The 18165-nt window shown below is 43.1% G+C and overlaps 1 protein-coding gene across 1 annotated transcript in view; it reads right to left on the minus strand.

The window, feature by feature from the left end:
* BTAF1 (B-TFIID TATA-box binding protein associated factor 1) overlaps nucleotides 1-18165 on the minus strand; it is a 251002-nt gene that overhangs the window by 87352 nt on the left and 145485 nt on the right. The window contains exons 22-28 of the mRNA XM_082268123.1: nucleotides 13291-13444; nucleotides 11213-11322; nucleotides 10005-10206; nucleotides 9101-9249; nucleotides 6118-6270; nucleotides 3111-3232; nucleotides 2843-3010 (exon numbers count right to left, since the gene is read on the minus strand). Coding sequence (XP_082124249.1) covers nucleotides 2843-3010; nucleotides 3111-3232; nucleotides 6118-6270; nucleotides 9101-9249; nucleotides 10005-10206; nucleotides 11213-11322; nucleotides 13291-13444 — 1058 coding nt within the window. The remainder of the gene's footprint in view (nucleotides 1-2842; nucleotides 3011-3110; nucleotides 3233-6117; nucleotides 6271-9100; nucleotides 9250-10004; nucleotides 10207-11212; nucleotides 11323-13290; nucleotides 13445-18165) is intronic.

Raw genomic sequence — 18165 nt, forward strand, 5'->3', positions numbered from 1 at the left:
GCGAGCTAAAAAGGTCAATGCCCCAAACTGATACTGCTCCTTGCTCACAGCAAAACGGAGGAAGCGCTGGTGACAGCACATATTAAAATGTGAGGGTAGGCATCCTTGAGGGCGATCGAAGCGAGAAGAAAAACCCCTGACGTAGGAAAGCCACTACCGTGCAAATGGACTTCATGCGGAAATTCTGTACCCGTACAAAGCAGTTTAGCTCCATGAGGTCCAGAACTGGACGTACCTTGCCTTCCTTCCTAGGAACTGTAATGAGGTTTGAGTAAAAAAAAAACCCCTGAAAAAGTTCCAAAGTCAGGACCGGAACAATTACCCCTTAAAGTAACAAGTCTTGCACTGCCCCAAAGAGACCCTGGGGACAAATTCAGGTTGGAAGGGAAGAACCTATTCGGAGGATAAGACCGAACTCGATCTTGTAGTCTGACCGAATAACTTTGTGGATCCACTCGTCCTGTACCATTGTAGGGCCATGGATCTGGAAACCAGCGAAGATGTCTCCCTGCCCCAGATATGGCTGAGGGGGCCCCTTCATTGAGAGGAAACCTTGTCCGCTGGTCTGGAAGAGCCCACTCGTGGCTTGCCAGACCAAACCCTCTTGAAACCTTCGGTGGAGGCCCTGACTTTTGATCCCTTGTCTTGAGACCCTGAGGGACGAAAAAACCTCTCATGAGCCAAGGAGAAAGGGCCATGTCTAGGACAGGGCTCCTTGCCTTTGGTAGCCGGCGGAAGAAGAATACTCTTCCCTCCTCTGAGACCCTTAATGTCATCCAAGGAAGCTCCAAACAGGCGATCCCATACAAGGGGAAGATCAGATGGGGCCTTCTTAGAAGTCTGGTCCACAGACTAGCATTTCAGCCAGATAATATGCTGAAGAACCATTTCTGCTTCAGACAGCCTAGAAATCAAAGAAGCCGCATCCAAAGAAGTATCACAGATAAACTGTAGCCCCTGGATCAACTGACAGGGGGAAGTAGTTTCCCCTCCAGGTCCTGGCGTAAAAGTTCAGCCAACTCTGTCAGAGTTTGCCATACCAGCACAATAGTAACTACTGGCCTAAGTACCGAACCAGCCACAGTGAACATATGGCAGGCCAGAGCCTCCGCCCTCCTATCAGCTGTATTTGTAAAGGCCGGGGACTCCTCAACCGGAATGAAGGTCGCTTTATTCAACCTGGAAACCGATGGGGAACCATTCTCGACATCAAAGGCACTCTGCTTGGACGCAGACCCAGCAAGGTGACTCCCGTCCGCAACCATTTCAGGATCTGATGTAACAATCAGGGGAGGGCTACCGACTGCAATCCCGCAAAGGGGACGCTGACCGAGGGCCCACCAATGGACCCCGCAAAAAAGGGGAAGGGTGTCACCCTCCAAGCCCCTCTATAGAGGCCCGCATAATAGGAATTAGCCCCCTTTAAAGGGGGCTGCCTGCCGTGATGCCCTGATGGTCCTGCAGGGCTAAAAAGGGACAGGTGCCCCACACAATAATGGCTGCAAGGCTATCATCAAAAAAAAAAAAGCAGTCCGTGGCCTAAAGTTTCGTAAAGGCCCAGCCGCAGGTGCACGGATCCAAGCCGGCAGAGTGGGGGCTTCAGCCAAACTCACTGGGGCCGCCCCCCAAACGAAGGCACCCGACCTGGTTGCGGCCTAAATTTTTGTGGGCACCCAGACGCGAGCCCCAGCGAAGCCAGCAACCCAGGGGCAGCAGAGGGCAGGGCAGATGCCCAAATAGGGGGCAGTGGCTTCAGCCACTCCATATAGTTTCTGACAAGTAGGCCGCAAAGCCTTGGCCCTAATTAATGGCCGGATCCGGCCGCGTGAGGCGTGGACGCTAAACCATCCGCTCCCCCAGACCAACAGCTACCGCAGGGAGCCAAGAGCATCCCTGCCCCAGTCATCAACCCCCAGGGTGGCTGGGAACCCCGCTCAATTCCCCCCCCCCCCCCCCCCCCGTTGCACACCAGGAAAAAACCCAGGCAGCAGCAACTCCAACAAGCCTACCTTCAGAGCATGTAGCAAAAGCCAGCTCATAACCTCACCCAGGGAGGGGGTGGTCGAAAGAGCACAGTGACCACAGAAAGTTTAGAGGTGCTTGGGGGGGGGGGGGGGTGGTTTTAACCAGGGGTTCCACCGGCCCAGGAAGGGGCACACGTCCACCCCAAAACCCTCCAGGAGGAGAGGGGAGGGCAGCTACTTACCATACCAGGAACAGAGTGGGCACCGCTCCAGACAGACCAATGCTCCAACGGAATGTGGGTGGCGGTCGGCCAGGAAGAAGGCTGTGACTCAGACCAAGGCCAGGACGTTTGCGCCCTCACTAGAGGTTTAACTCGCAGGCCAGCCCCCGCCCAGTGGGGCTATGTCGCGGCCGACCTAGTGCAGAGCTGAGGTCTGCGTGCGCTCGCTAGCCAGACTGGGGGGACCCTCTGGATCTAGATTATCCAGTCCATCACCCATACCGACGATTGTAGATACAGTAACAAAATGACAAAACATAGGAAAAAATTCAATTTCAAAAGAAAAAAAAAAAAAAGATCCCAGCAAGGAACTAGGTCCTGACTAGGCAGAAAAATAACTGAGTGTTTATAGCTAAGAGTGAGTAGTCAAGCTTTTTCCTGAATAGTGTCCTACTCATGTAGGGGGCAGTATACCCAATCGTTAAGAAGCAGGAGCTGTGTCCGTCAATGAATCACAGAGAAACAAAGTATTTGTATCATGTGGTCTAAATCAAACTGTCGTTTTACTTCCCATTGCTGGCCTTAACAAGCAGCATTGAGTAAACTTGCATGGCATTTTTCTTTTTATCTGAGTGAGTAGTAGTGTGGTGTACTTGCCTGGCACGCTCTGTGGGTGGACCAGTATAATGTAGAGGGTTGAGGTACTCTTTAGGACAAAACTTCCCGACTTCATCTACCCAGTGGCCTGTCAGTGTTGGTGGGCACACCACCAGAGATGGAAGAGGCATGCAGTCTGCGGATTTGCTTCTATTATACTCCTGAGATCTGCCATAACAAACAAAAAAACCAAAAAAACCAAACGGTTTTAAATTTCAAACCTATCAACAAGCTACAGTACATGGGTATACAATTGGTATTGTCGTACCTGTGACAATGGTCCCCTGCTAGAATACATATGGACTGGAGAGTCTTCCCAAGTCCCATATCATCACACAGGATGCCATGTAATTTGTACTTGTTCAAGAAGGCCAACCAATTGACTCCATCCTAAAAGGAAACATTTGCTCTCAGTTAAAAAAAAAATATATTGCCAGTTTATTGCATCTTTAAAATTATTTTTACAGTAAAGAATAAAATTCCTGTAAGGTTTTTACTGTTGTCTGTATCCCCACCAAGGGAATTCTTCCCCCCCCCCATTTCCTGTACTGCAGACAACAGGAAAGGCCATACCTCACACAACTGTCACTAAAGCAGGCATCCCCAGAGAGATTTCCATAAACTACTATGGCACAAGTGTACAATTTTAGATTCTCCATCTTTTAGCTTGGTTTTACCAGAACAGAAAGTGAATACCCCAATGGGTCAGACAGTGTCAAAGAGCTAGCAGAATTTTATTATCGCTCCAGGGCACCAAATATCCAATCTATGAGGGCACAGTCCATTTTAAACTTAGTATACAGTGCTAGGGTAAGGTTTCACAAAACAATCTTAAGTCCAACCTACCCTTATTTTTTGCAAAATAAGGCAAGAAGGAGTCAAGCAGTAAATCCATCAACCATAGAAAAGTAAACCGCCTCCTTGGGAAAAATCGGAGTATATTATTGCTGCAATAGAATCCTTGATTAACCACTTGCCGACTAGCAACGTACCCGTACGTCACTAAACTTGAAGTGGTTATACCAGGATGATGCAGGCATCATCTTAGTATCGTTTAGAGCTGGTGGTTGGCTCTCTTGTTAAAGCAATCCAAGCCACTGGACTGCTTTTACAGCAGCAGTAGGGGATGGCCCCCCCTCCCACCGCCTTCCCTGGCTTTACTGGGATCCCCCATACCATCAGGAGTCCAGATCGACAAGCTGGCACTTCTGCCGGCTGATCATAGAGGCGATAAAAGACCAGGACGACTTTTAATGCCTCCATGCTATAGGAACCCGGAAGTGAAGAGTTTATATCACTTCCAGTTTCCCTGGAAGTATAAGGCGCCATTTTCAAAAACGAAAAGCATTTGATTACACCGATCTTTGTGGGATCAAATTCTTTTAAAGGGGAAAGGAAGGATCTGGGGGTCTTATAGATCCCAGATCTCTCCATAAACAGTACCCGTTACATGTCTATTGCTATCACAAGTGATGTTTACATTCCTTGTGAAGGTAATAAAAGTGATAAATAAAATAAATGAATTCGGACAGTGTAAAAATAATTTTTTTATTTTTAAAGTGCTCCCATCCCCTGTGCTTGCGAGCAAAGGTGAAAGCATGCGTCTGTCCGGCACGCACGCAAACAGCGATCGTCCCACACGTGAGGTATCACTGAATGTCAGATAATGGACAGTAATTCTAACACCAGACCTCCTGTGTAAATCTAAAGTGGTAACCTGAAAAGGCTTATACAGCATCGCCAATGGATAGTAAAATATATGCCGTTTGTCACCGTTGCAATTTTGGTATCTATTTACTCTGCATAACATCTTTTATATGTTACAAAAAAAAAAAAAAAAGGGTTATGTATTGTGTTTTTTGCATTAGGATTCAAAAAAGTCTATTTTTCCTAAAAAAAAAAAAAAAAAAAAAAATAGCATTTTAAAAACCGCCCAAATACCACGTAAAAAAAAATTGCAACACTCATCAATTTATTCTCTAGGGCCTCCGCTTTAAAAATATGTTTGGGAGTTCTAAGATATTTTTAGAGGAAAAAGACCGATTGTTACATGTAAACAAAGCGTGCCATATAGGCCCGAGCTAAAAGTGTATAGTGATCTCCATTCCTGCATGATCATACTACATTCACAGATAAATACATATACAAGATGTATTTTTACCTACCAATGGAGTTTTATTTCAGTGTATGCATTCCTGAAACACACAGCTCTGCCACGCAGCACAGCCAACTTTTAAAAACTGACATTTCTCTACTGTATTTAATACAACTAGATCCTCAACTTACAACTTGAGAGTGGACAATTGAAGCAGAAGCTGACTGGTCAGATTTAGTTACTTACAGTAGTTGCTTTAACACATACACTAGGGAGATTATTATTTATATAAAATGTGCAAATGTGGCAGTCATTTGCAAAACTGTCACAGATCTTCACTGTAACCCAATACAATTCCTTCACTGTAACCCAATACAATTCCTATCAATCATCATCAAAGCCATCCAGTGGCAATGACATTCTATTTTCCTGATTGAGGTATTTAAAACACTGCATTATGGCCAATAAAAATCTTTTGCTGTCTGCAACCCCACTGGGGAGAGTCCAGCTGACATTCTGTCCTGTCCCCAGGAAAGAACGGTCATCAAAAGTAAATGTAAAGGACATCAAAGCATCTAAAACTACAATGTTCTCTCCGAGGTTCTTTTTATTCAGTTGGAGCCCTGACAAAAAAATAAAATCATCCGCAAAAGAATAAACAGTTGGACATGAGCACTGACAGCATGAACAAAATGCGATCCTTGATTAGTCTTTTCTCCCTGTGTATGTGGTCTTATATCAGTGCTACTGGTAAAGGTAATTGCAAAGGGAGGAAAGCTGTGTAAATACAAGCACAAATGTGAGAAAAACTAATCCTTGCCACAGTTGATCGTGTGTCTAATTTTTCAGCTCCTGCTTTAAATAGCTATACAAAGAGAAATTAAGCTGCCATAGAAACCTTTCTACAGCAATGAACATCTATGGCTGTACTCATAACCCACAAATTACAAGCATGGCAGTACATCCTGCCTATGCTATATTTAACCAAATGCAAAACTATAGATGGACAATCCTTACTAACAGAAAAAGGAAAAAAAAAAAAAAAAACACAACACGAAGGGTTCTATGAATTAAAGATCGACAGTAATTTTTAGAGCTGTCATTTGAAGGACACAGAACATGCCAGAGTTGCCGGTAGTGAAAATCGCTGAACGGAGTGTAAAGGTTCCTGGCATATTACCTGCTGATATTTCCGGAGCTCAGCTTTTATTGGAACAGGAATTGAATAATTTTCCAATTTTTTTCCATCCAGCAGCTGCTCCAAGAAGCTGCGCTCTCTGGCTTTTAGTTTAATTAGCTCATTTGACATATCGGGAGGATCTGGGATTCCAGCCTAAAAACACCAACACCAAAAGTGATTCAGAGGCATAAAGTTAAATTCAATTAATTTCCATTAAAATGCATTAGAATTTGGAGCACTACACACAGTGGTGAAAATACATGGTTTTTAAGAAGGTGGTAAAATTCAAACCTTAGAAGATTAAAAAGGTACACACACTATATTACAAAAATTATTCGGACGCCTGCCTTTACACGCACATGAATTTTAATGGCATCCCACTCTTAACCCATAAGGTTCAATATTGAATTATTTAGCAGCGCCAACTAAAATGACAAAGTCCTGTTAGAACATGAAGTCCATAAGCTTAAAAGACTCTTGATGTTAGAAGGGATCCCCACACCGACTGCTGTGAGCTGGAAACACACGTCACCACCGAGATCCTATTGTACCTGTCATTAGGCACACATGCTTGCACTGTATTAGCAACATTGAAGCAACACAGCTCAGAAGCACCATGAAGATGGCAAAACACAGTTAAGCTATTGGTCCTGCCTACTGCTACTGGAAGCCTATTGAAGATTGTGTTTGGAGTCGTTTTTGGCCTTGGGACTACTGTGGAGGAAATCATGTACACCTGGCCTAGCAACTGATTGATTGTATTTCAGCTTTCCACATGCTTTCATTGACCTCTCTATAACTTGAGGGTCCATGTGATCTGGTAAGCAGCATTGCTTCTTCCCCTCACAGTGATAACGTGTGTTTCCAGCTCACAGCAGTCGGTGTGGGGATCCCTTCTAACATCAAGTGTCTTTGTTATGCGCTTATGTACTTTGTTATGTTCTAACAGGACTTTTGTCAATTTAAATGGTGCTGCACCCTTTTGCTATATATTTTTACTGTTGCTGCACAATCAAAAAAAAAAAAAAAAAAAAAAACGAAAAATCAGCCGTGAGAGCAGACGATCGTACCATCATGTAATGACCGAATTTCGAACGATAAATCGTTCAATGGACATAAATGAATCAGTTTTTCATTCAATTTGTCACATATGCCTGGTGCAAACAGTTTGGGCGAGAAACACATTAACCTTTCAATTTATCATTCCTTCGGCAGAATTTTCCAAACCGTTCCTTTGGTTTTTCGGCTCTGAAAAGTTAAAACTGATTTTCTATTTGTGCCCATTAACCACTTAACCCCGGAAGATTTTACCCCCTTCCTGACCAGGGCCTATTTTGCGATTTGGCACTGCGTGATTTTAACGGACAATTGCGCGGTTGTGCGACGCTGTACCTAAACGAATTTGACGTCCTTTTTTTCCCACAAACAGAGCTTTCTTTTGGTGGTATTTGATCACCTGTGCGATTTTTTGATCATGCGCTATAAACAAAAAAAAATTTGTTTTATGCTACATATGTTTGGAAAAAAAAAAAAAAAAAAAAAAAAATCGCAAAAATTGTGTAATTATATATATATATATATATATATATATATATATATATATATATATATATATATATATATATATATACACACACATATATATATATACACACACACACACACATACATACATACATACATACATACATACATACATCGGGTCCGCCGGTCACACGCGCGGGGGGGGGGGTGGGGGGGTCCGTGACCTCGCTCCCTAGAGCCTCACAGGCTAGCGACGTAGATCTACGTCACTTTGCCTGTGAGGGGCTGACTGCCGACGTAAATAGTCGTTAGGCAGTCGGCAAGTGGTTAACTGGACGAAAAATGAATGAACGGACCAAATGACAGATTTTCTAACGATTTTTCAGCTAGTGTATGGCCAGCATTAGTCCCAGTGAAGGGAACTCTTAAGGCGTCAGCAAACCAAGACATTTTGGATAATTTCACGCTCCCAACTTTGTGGGAACAGTTTGGGGTTCCAGCGTGACTGCGCACCAGTGCAAGGTCCATAGAGACATGGATGAGCGAGCTTGGGGTGGAGGAACTTGACTGGCCTGCACAGAGTCCTGACCTCAACCCAATCTAAAACCTTTGGGACGAAACAGAGTGCAGACTGCGAGCCAGGCATCAGTCCCTGACCTTTTAAAAATCACGCTGTATGCACACTTTTAGGTTTATCCTCTAGTGCAGTGGTCTCCAAAATGTGGCCCTTTGCTTGCTTTTAATTTTGCCCTTGGGGCACGATTTCATCCACTGAAACCAACAACGGGGAATACCCCCCACCCCAATGAATGGGCACAATTCCTCTCAATGACAACAATTGGGCCAAATGGCACCGCTAATGGGGCACAGTTCCTCCCACTGACGATGGGGCTTTGTTTTTCCACTGACCTCAGGACTTTCTACCCCCAAAGGCCACAGTCTGGCCCCCTAAAGTCTGAAGACAGTAAACTGGCCCCCTTTTTAGAAAGCTTGGAGAGCCCTGCTCTAGTGTATGGCAACCAGGTGCACATATTAGTCAACACTTATTTTAGAGGAAGGGTTATAACTTCTGACTGGTTTTAATTATCATTTGTATCCCCAGTGAGTTTTTTTGTTGCATCTCCTCAAACTGAAGTAAAGGGGAACAGAGCACACGAACAGCCAACACCACTTCAGATCAGAGGGAGTCCTCAAAGAATTATTCTCTCAGTATTCTGTAGGTATAGCATAGGGACAAGAAATTCTAAGTAATCTTCACAGGAAAGCCAACAATGACAACCAGAAGCTTTAACTTCAGCCCATATTTACAAAAAGTTTTGGTTGAACTTCCACTTTAACATTTTGATTTAGTTTAAATTAAGAACATTCCTTTGTTTAAACAAGAGAAGCACTTGCAATACTGTAGTTCATCATAAAAAATGGAGACCATGTCAAACTCTACAGAATTATCTTGACTTACCTCTAGAGGCATAAGCCGGATGAGAGTTGCAAAACACTGTGTTGCCATAAAGCGAACACTATCCGTTTGGTCACTCATTCTACCCAATACCGGCACAACAAGCAGGACAATGTATGGAACAATGCCGACATCCAGCTGTTCCATTACACCTTTGCATTGTACAATTAAGGCTCAATCATAAAAAAGCAGACAAAATGTAACATTAGAAAACTTTTGTAGACTAGTTAAAGCGGAGTTCCACCCTAAAAATGAACTTTCTACCATTCGTTAGCTTAAAAACACCTGAAAAAGAATTGGATAATTAAATTTTTTTTTGTTTCACTTGCCTTGTTTTTAAATTTAAATACTTACCTTACCTTCCTCATCCTCCCTCTGCGGACACGGCGCACGACATCACATCCTCCTTGCATTGACTCCTGGGAGATGAGCGTCATTCATCCCAGAAGTCATTGCGCCTGCACCGGAGTCATTCTCACTTCCGAAGCAGGAGCGTCATTCCCTGCTGAACAGCTTCTGGGCATGCCCAGAAGCTGTGCAGGGATGACTGCCTGCAACGGAAATGACGAGCAGGGCATTCTGGGACACAGACATCCAGGAAGAGGACACGAAGGACGCTCCGGCTTCAGCTGCCCACACCTGATATGGCAGGGCTGGACAAGACATTTTCAAGGAAAGTGTCTTTCAAGGCAAGTTTTTTTTTTTTGCCCGGAACTCCGCTTTAAACTCATTTAACCAGAAAACCATTTCAAAGTTCACTATAACTCTCTCCCCCCCCTCCAAATATTAATACCCATGTGTGATTCATAAAGGTTTCAGTACATACATCAGAGCTAGAAAATCAAACAGAAGTAGGTGAGGGGGGAAGCTTTAAACAAGAACAAATACAAACATGTACAAAGGATACAGGCCAGAGCTTCAATGGCACCCTCTTGCTTTGTGCTATCATCAATGGCACCGAGCCAAGGCAAAACTTTCTCCAAAAAGACATTCATGGTTTCCATTGTAGCAATACGGCTCAAAACTCCTACACATCGAGATGCCATGTGCCTCACTGCAGTGTACGGATGTTGCAGACACGTGAACAGATGAGGAAGATGTTGGAGCAGCTGGTAAGGAAGTATTAAATTTAGGAACATTTGCACAATATCCTAATCAATAATTGCCTATCTGCCCGAACTACCAAGTAAATCTGGGCCTCATTTATCAAAACAAGCGCGTTTTCGTGCATTCCTAGAAAGTGCAGATGTGAATGGGGCCTAAGTGCTGAATGGTTACTACAGAAACAGTTTGAAAAAATTATTTTAAAACCAATTAAACTGACCACATCAATTACATTTTGGACATGCCTGTACACTGCCAGAGTACCCCGAGACATCCAGGGCATTGCATTATGGATTGCAGTCTGACAGCACAAACGGTTAAGGTAAGCCAATATGGTATTGAAGTCACTAACTGACTAATCAATTGCCCTTTTCATGCCTCCCAGAGTGTTCTAAAGAAAATGCATGCAATGTATGTACAGGCACTTTTGAGTGTTATTTACCTGGTGTGCTCAGTTTAATTGCGATTTGCTTAAATATAAACTATCAGGGGAAAAGAAGCAATGAGGTGACTTCATGACCTTGCACGGACTGTCCTGCTCACCTCAATTCTAATGTGCTGATTTTTTTGGTTACACAAAATTATATATCTTTTTATCCTTTTCTACAGTCCTATGCTTCAACCGCACAGCACTGACACTTTCCTGAGTCTCTGAACCAACCCACCAAGGATATCTGTGGGATTATCGATTAAAAAAACTGCTGAAATTGTGAGATCTTGCGGTTAAGGGTGTTGAAAAGTGGCATAATTGCAAGATCTGTGCATAAAAGCTGGTGTGCTCTTTCATGTACAAGGTGTGTGTGAAAGCCCACTTGATCTAAAGAAGAATTAAGGGAAAATAAAAAAAAATAGTACGTTAATGATAAATTAAAGCTGATCCACTGAACATTAACACATCTGTGGTTTATTGATGCAGTATTACTCTTACATACCAAGAACATTACCCATCCCTCCATCATTTATCTATTGAAGACCTATATATTTGTACATTATGACTCATTTGTGGATTACCAGAGGGTGAAGCTTGGAATCCATGGAAGCAGCAGTAACTTCAAACACTTGGAGGCTGTTAACCAGCTCCTGCGCATGACCATCTCCTTTTTCTAACAAGAGCTTCCCATCTAACAAAGGAAAAAAAAATTATAGACAAAAAAAAGAGCAAAGCACCTTAGCTTTTATAGGGTTACAGTTAAAAGTAGAGGGGAAAAAGAAAAAAAAAAAACACAAAAAGTCAAAAGATTTTTAAACATTCAAGCAATATTTGGAGATGAATTGCCCAAGTTTTCAAGGGGGGTAAAACCAAAAACAGAGAGTTTTCAGATCCTTATTCCTCTCACATACACAAAATACAAATGGTTGTGATTGCCACTCCTTTCTAGCATGTCATAGGAGTTAAACTTTGGGGTGGCCAAAAACAGTCTACACAGATTCTCAATTTTATAGATGAACTTTAAACAAAGTCGATACTGACATCTGCTTTTCTTAAAGAGCCCCTTCTGGGGCAGTCATTATGCTAAGGTACCCAATGAGTCCCTAACCTAAGTATAATTTACTAACTGGATGCTTGCCCTAGGTAAGCAACTTACTGGACAGTAAAGCTAGACAAGTATATCCAATCCTAACCACCATCCCCCGGAAAAAAAAATAAATTACACACACGCCATAATGGCAGCACTTCTATTTCTTGACTGTCACTTTAATGCACAAAAAACAAACAAACATTCTCAACATCTAGAAGAAGAGGCAATTGAAATACCCCTAGCAAACCCGGCTTTAAAACCCGAGAGGAACTTCTCAGGTTGAGATATAAAAATTAGTAGTTTCTACATATCCCGAAGACCAATTCAGAGCCAAGGAGCCAGGCTGTGAAAAGGCTCAAGATCCCTCAAATTCAGCTGGTCTGACTGAGGCAGTGTGCACTCTATAGAAACAAGGAAAATGCAATTAGCTGCGCTATTCTATAAAAGTGCAAACATACATGCTTAATACAGTTAAACAATATAACCCCAATATTACTTAAATCCTACATATGTGAAAAACAAAAAAACAGAAAACAAACAGCAACTGTTTCAAATATCCAAGTGTCCATTGGCTAACTCGTGCCAAAATTATATCTTTTTCTCATGCAGTGCTTCACCCAATGTTGTGCATGTCCACCAACAGCTAAATTGCACACTCAGCAGGGGTTAATATAATTTAAAGCCTTTCTTGAAAACCCCTCTGTGGATCTGTATGGTCTCTCCTATGGCTCCAATTTCTGTAAGAATACCCTCAGAATAGCTAGCCATCACTGCGCAACTCCCTTGAATCATTTTTTGTTGCGATTTTGAAATTTAACAAAAGACACCTCACATGGGTTGGTGCCTGTGGACCAGCACTGAGTCTCACCTGTATAGCTGTGCACTCTCCGCTCCATGTATTGGAGCCGGCGTGCATTCCAAGCCTCACTCATTACCGGAAATGGAAATACGCCACCCACGCTCACTAGCCTCAACGCGTTTCGACGTCATACGTGCTTCATCAGGAAGCTTCCCTCAGCACATATGGCAGCGAAGCATAATGATGGCTGTTCTTTATTCTATCAATGCATGAGAGAGGCTGTTACAGAAATCAGAGCCATAGGAGAGGCCATACAGATCCACAGAGGCGTTTTCAAGAAAGGCTTTAAATTGTATTAACTGCTGGTGGTGGACATGCACAACATTGGGTGAAGCACTGCATGAGTAAAAGATATAATTTTGTCACGAGTTGGAATCAATGGACACTTGGCTATTTAAAATAATTTCTGCATTTTGTTTTTCACATATATGTGTATGATTTTAGTGAATATCGGGGTTATATTATTTAACTGTTTTAAGCATGCATGTTTGCACTTTTATAGGTTAACACAGCTAAATCACATTTTCCTTGTTTCCATTTTATACTCCATAACTGAGTCAATTTTAGCTGCAGCAAACCAGAACATTTGTAATTTTATAATTCTATTTGTTGCGCCGGTGACACACAATATAGTGTGCTATCACTTTTATTATAATGCATTTTAATCCCTTGTATAATAGCATAACAAGTGTAAGAATACTGTAACCCACCAAAATGGTCAACGTTTATGTAGTTCCTCAGAGGTCCAACCATTGTTTCCCAGAGATGAGGTAATCCTGTAGACAGGTCAGCGGCAAAGTGTTTGGCAATTTTAGCCAGAGTGAATTCTGCACCTCTTCTCTGATATAAGTGTTGTTTCTGATTCTAGGAATGAAACATGTGGAATACAGGTTTTTCAACAAAGCTAGGCTGAAAACAGAACTAATCGCAAATTCTACATACATGGCTTCAATTAAGTCTGATGTTGGATCTAGGTTTGGATGGCTTATCACACGTACTGCAAACCATGTGGACATTTCAAAACATAAAAATTCAAACTTGGAAGAACAATTAAAAAAAACAGCTGGATCTGCCATTCTATATAAGCGATAGTAGTCATTACTATAGTCCGTATACTTGCATAAGTTTCTTCTGTTATGGTTTTAAACTGTTGTACCTTTGATCTCTTCTTGTTTTACAAGTGATGAAGAACGGTTTAAAGAAACCTCAAAACTGCATAACACGCTTTTATTGTTACTGTTGAACCGCAGATGGAGCCCTTCCAAAGCTAAGGTGACTCAAACCACAAGACCGGAATCATCACGACTGGGGACCATCACAGAGTAAGACTGATAATCCAAGGTTCTCGTAAGAACACAAATATCTAATCTACACAAGGCCACACACCAGCCACACAAAATGTCTTTCAAAGTAACATCTCTAAACATAAATGGTCTGAACAACCCTCCGAAAAGACATGCTATGGAAGGAAACACGTTCCCAAAACTGTGATGCGCTAGGTTTTCAAGAGATTAAAGCGCAGAACCACCTGAACTGTAACAGTCATTACCCATACATGGACTTCTCTAATGCAGCATCCAAAAAAACGTGGGGTTGCGATTTTCATCAAACACAGTAGCATTCAAGCACATATCACATGAATGCGACAGAAAAGATACATAACCCTGATTTGTGAAATCTAAAAAATGATGCATTTTCAACGCAACCAACTCCAGAACTAATTGGGAATTTCCTAGAAAGCGTATCACTACCCAAATTACAACCCAAAGATCTGGAAATTCTAAATTCACCATTTTCTGTATCAGATATATTGGATACCATTTCTTCTCTCCCACTAAAATGACCAGGCCCTGATGGTTTATCTTCAGAGTATTGTAAAAAATATGGGGACATGCTATCCTCCATAATGCAAAAAGTATTCCATAAAGCTGCCTCCTTAGCCTCATTTCCACCTGAAATGTTGGATGATACTTTTATCACACTCCCTACACCAGGGAGGGAGCTGGATAAAGTCCAGGAATTTCAGGCCTATTTCTCTATTGAATGTAGACTTAAAATGTATATGCGAAACTCTTAGCCAACAGAATATCTTGCTTCTTGCCTTCATTGTTCAAACGAGACCAAGTTGGTTTTGTTGCAGGACGTCAACCTACAGATGCGACTAGACTTCTAATAAACCTGATACATTATGCTGACACTAACAAACTCCCCTTAGTGCTTTTGTCATTAGATGCCGAAAAAAGGCCTTTGATCGGATCCATTGGGGTTGCCTATCATAGATCCTGCAAAAATTTTGTTTTTAAGGCCATATTTATTAAGCCATTTTTGCAATATATTCCACCCCTTCAGCACAAGCATTTAATGATGGCATTTTCTCAGAAAAATTTGCAATAACCAATGGGACGAGGCAGGGGTGCCCTCTGCCCCCTTTAACATTCACCTTCCTAATGGAACCATTGGCCGAAACAATCAGATCACATAATCAAATTGAAGGCCTAAGTATTGGCAAAGAGAGGCAACATCATTTCACTTAGCGGATGATATTGTCACTCTCCAACCCGGCTCTCTCCCTTAAAGCAGCTCATGAAGTACTACAAGTATTTCATACAGTGTCATACTACAGAGTTAATGCAACCAAATCTAGCATATTGAGCATTGCAGTAGATGGAAAGACAAAAACACAAACACATGATGCAGGAATCGCTGCCATATTCCTTGGAAGAAGAATTTATAAAGTACTTGGAAATCAAACTTCCTAACTCCTTGTCTCAGTTGTATAAACTCATTTTTACCCACTCATTACTACATTCACACAAGAAATGAATAGACTTAAGTTCTCTCATGGTCAGGAAGATTAGCGGCCTTTGAAATGGTCCTCCTTCCCAAACTATTGTACCATTTCAGAGCAGTACCCATACATGTTCCATCGTCCTTCTACAAGGCAATACAAAGCGCCTTATCTAAATTTGTTTAGGAAGGGAAAAAAGCAAGATGTCCCCACAACATTTTAATTAAACATAACCGAATCGGGGGAATGGGAGTACCCAAGACTACCATATGGCCGCAAAACTGGATTAAAATGCTGCTTCAACTTATCCCGAATGCAACATTGGTGCTCAAGCAGAGAAAGCTATTGCAACCCAAGGTACACTATCTGACTTACTATTAGCCACTAAACTGGAGACAAACACACTATACAAACATCACCCAACTATATCAGCGACACAAAAAAGCATGGGAATATTTTGGGAGAACAAAAGATACACACACATCGACCATAAATATACATCTGTTCCCTTAACAGTGCTGTCATTTATCTCCCCAAACATGAACATAACACACTGGAAGGACTATGGCCTAGTGAACATATCAGATCTCAAACAGAACCATATCATTTCCTTTATGGATTTCAGCTCTAGATACTCCTTGCCTACCAGGGAGTATATGACATACGCAAGAGTAGTAAATATTCAATCCCACATTACAGCACAACACCTTTCAATGTTAATACTGTGTTAAAGAGGTTGTAAACCCATGAACGTTTTTTTTTTTTTTTTTCTGTAACCTGAAAGAGAAACACATAATGAGCTAGTATGCATCGCATACTAGCTCATTATGAAATACTTACCTAAGAACGAGCCCCCGCCGTGCCGCTCACTCACCTGTATGACGGGCGACATGTCCAGTCGCCCGTCTTCCGGGATCGCGGCATCCGGCCACCTGATTGGCCGGAGTCGCGGTGATGTCACTCCCACGCACGCGCGCGGGAGCCGACGGTCACGGCACGGGGCTCTGAAGAAATGGCACCAGTGGCCTTTCCTTCAGAGAACATGCGCCAGTGGCGTCACTGGCTGCATGTAAGGTAAATATCTCCTAAACGGTGCATGTTTAGGAGATATTTACACTACCTATAGGTAAGTCTTAATATAGGCTTACCTATAGGTAAAAAAGTGTCAAAGGAGGGTTTACTTCCTCTAAGATTACGATATACTCATTGATATGCACAAGTTTTTTTTTTTTTTTCGTTCTTTCCTTTTAAGCGTTGTTATGCTCCATTTTTCGCTAAATATACAATTTTTAACTATGTATATTCTACCTAGTATGAAAACCCAATAAAAAGATATTTGAAATAAAGTTAAATATGCGAAAGCTGTTGAGTTTGGAGTTCTTTAAGCAGACCCTCACAGGGACCTTCAGCTGTGTCGACCAAAACAGAACAAGACTGGGAACGCAACCTATGTATGCGCTCGCTTCTGCGTGTGAGCAGGAGAGGACAAGTAACACTATCTGGCGCACTGTAAAGATCCGTGAGGAGACTATTGGGGAAGCCTAGTATTGTATCTGTGTGAGAGCCCCTGCTATATTGGCCTTTGTAATGAGGGTCATGTAAATCCGGTAAGAGGCTTCACAATTGGGCAACGGTGGTGGTTCCTCTATAAATCACAGAAGAGTTGAGCATTTTTTGGACACCATCTTTACATTGGCCTTTCCTTATGGATATGGACTTTATCTGAAACATGTTAAGCGCTACACCTCTTTTTAATATACCAAGCTCACCCTGAAAATATTACAAGCAGGGGAGGCTGCCAACCTCAGTCCCACAAGGAGACGCCGGCAACAGGTCCACAAAAGGACCACCTATTAGACCCTGCAAAAAGTAAGAGGGTCGCCCCCCATAGAGAACATAGCCCCCTTGAAGGGGGGGGCTCAATGTGACGCAGATGCGCAGGCAGAGAACCCTCGTCCACACAATAATTGCGGCTACATTTTACTAAAAATGAGGCGCCCTCACGACGCCACCCAGTTCAAGGGGGGCGAAAGGCTAACCAAATGGCCCAACAGGTCGCAGGCGGAAACCTAAATTTAGGTGAAGGCCCAGCCGTAATTGCCCGACCCCACAGTCCGGCAGATGCCCAGGGAGAGAGTTGAGAGCCTCAGCTAAACTCCCTAAGGCGCCCTCAGCCCGACAGGCTGTCGCCCGTGGTGACCACCGTCCATAACAACGGCCGGAAGGATTTCCCTTCCATCAGAGCCGGAGACTGGAGCCACCACAGAAGATCTGTTCTGACTTGGTGGCTCAAAGAGATCCTCCTTTCCAACGAATGAGGACGTCTGTCCCACCTGGCCAGAATCTCCGCTTGCAGAGATAGTGTGTGAACTGTGTGGAACTGTGCAAATGGTATCGCCTCGAAGGCTGACACCATCAATCCCAGGGACCGCATGCAGGTCCTGAGCGATGAGGACTCGTTGTCCCTGGAGGGACCTGACCTCGTTCTGCAGAGTCCGGAGTTTGTCCTCCGGCAGGAAGACTTTTGCCTGGGCGGAGTCCAGAACCATCCCCAGGTAAGGGAGGCGAACAGAAGGAGACAATGTCGACTTCTGAAAATTGATGGTCCACTCGAATTCCTGGAGCATCTGAACCGTGGTTGACAGGTCATGCAACAGAGCGGCACTGGAACGCGACCTTAACAGGAGATCATCCAGATACCCAAGGATTGCAATCCCCTGCGCCCGCAACAGGGCCAGGACAGGAGTCAACTTTGGCAAACACCCTTGGAGCCGAAGCGAGACCGAAAGGCAATGCC

The sequence above is a fragment of the Pelophylax lessonae genome, assembly GCF_965119305.1.
Source record: "Pelophylax lessonae genome assembly, chromosome: 9".
NCBI classification, from domain to species: Eukaryota; Metazoa; Chordata; class Amphibia; order Anura; family Ranidae; genus Pelophylax; species Pelophylax lessonae.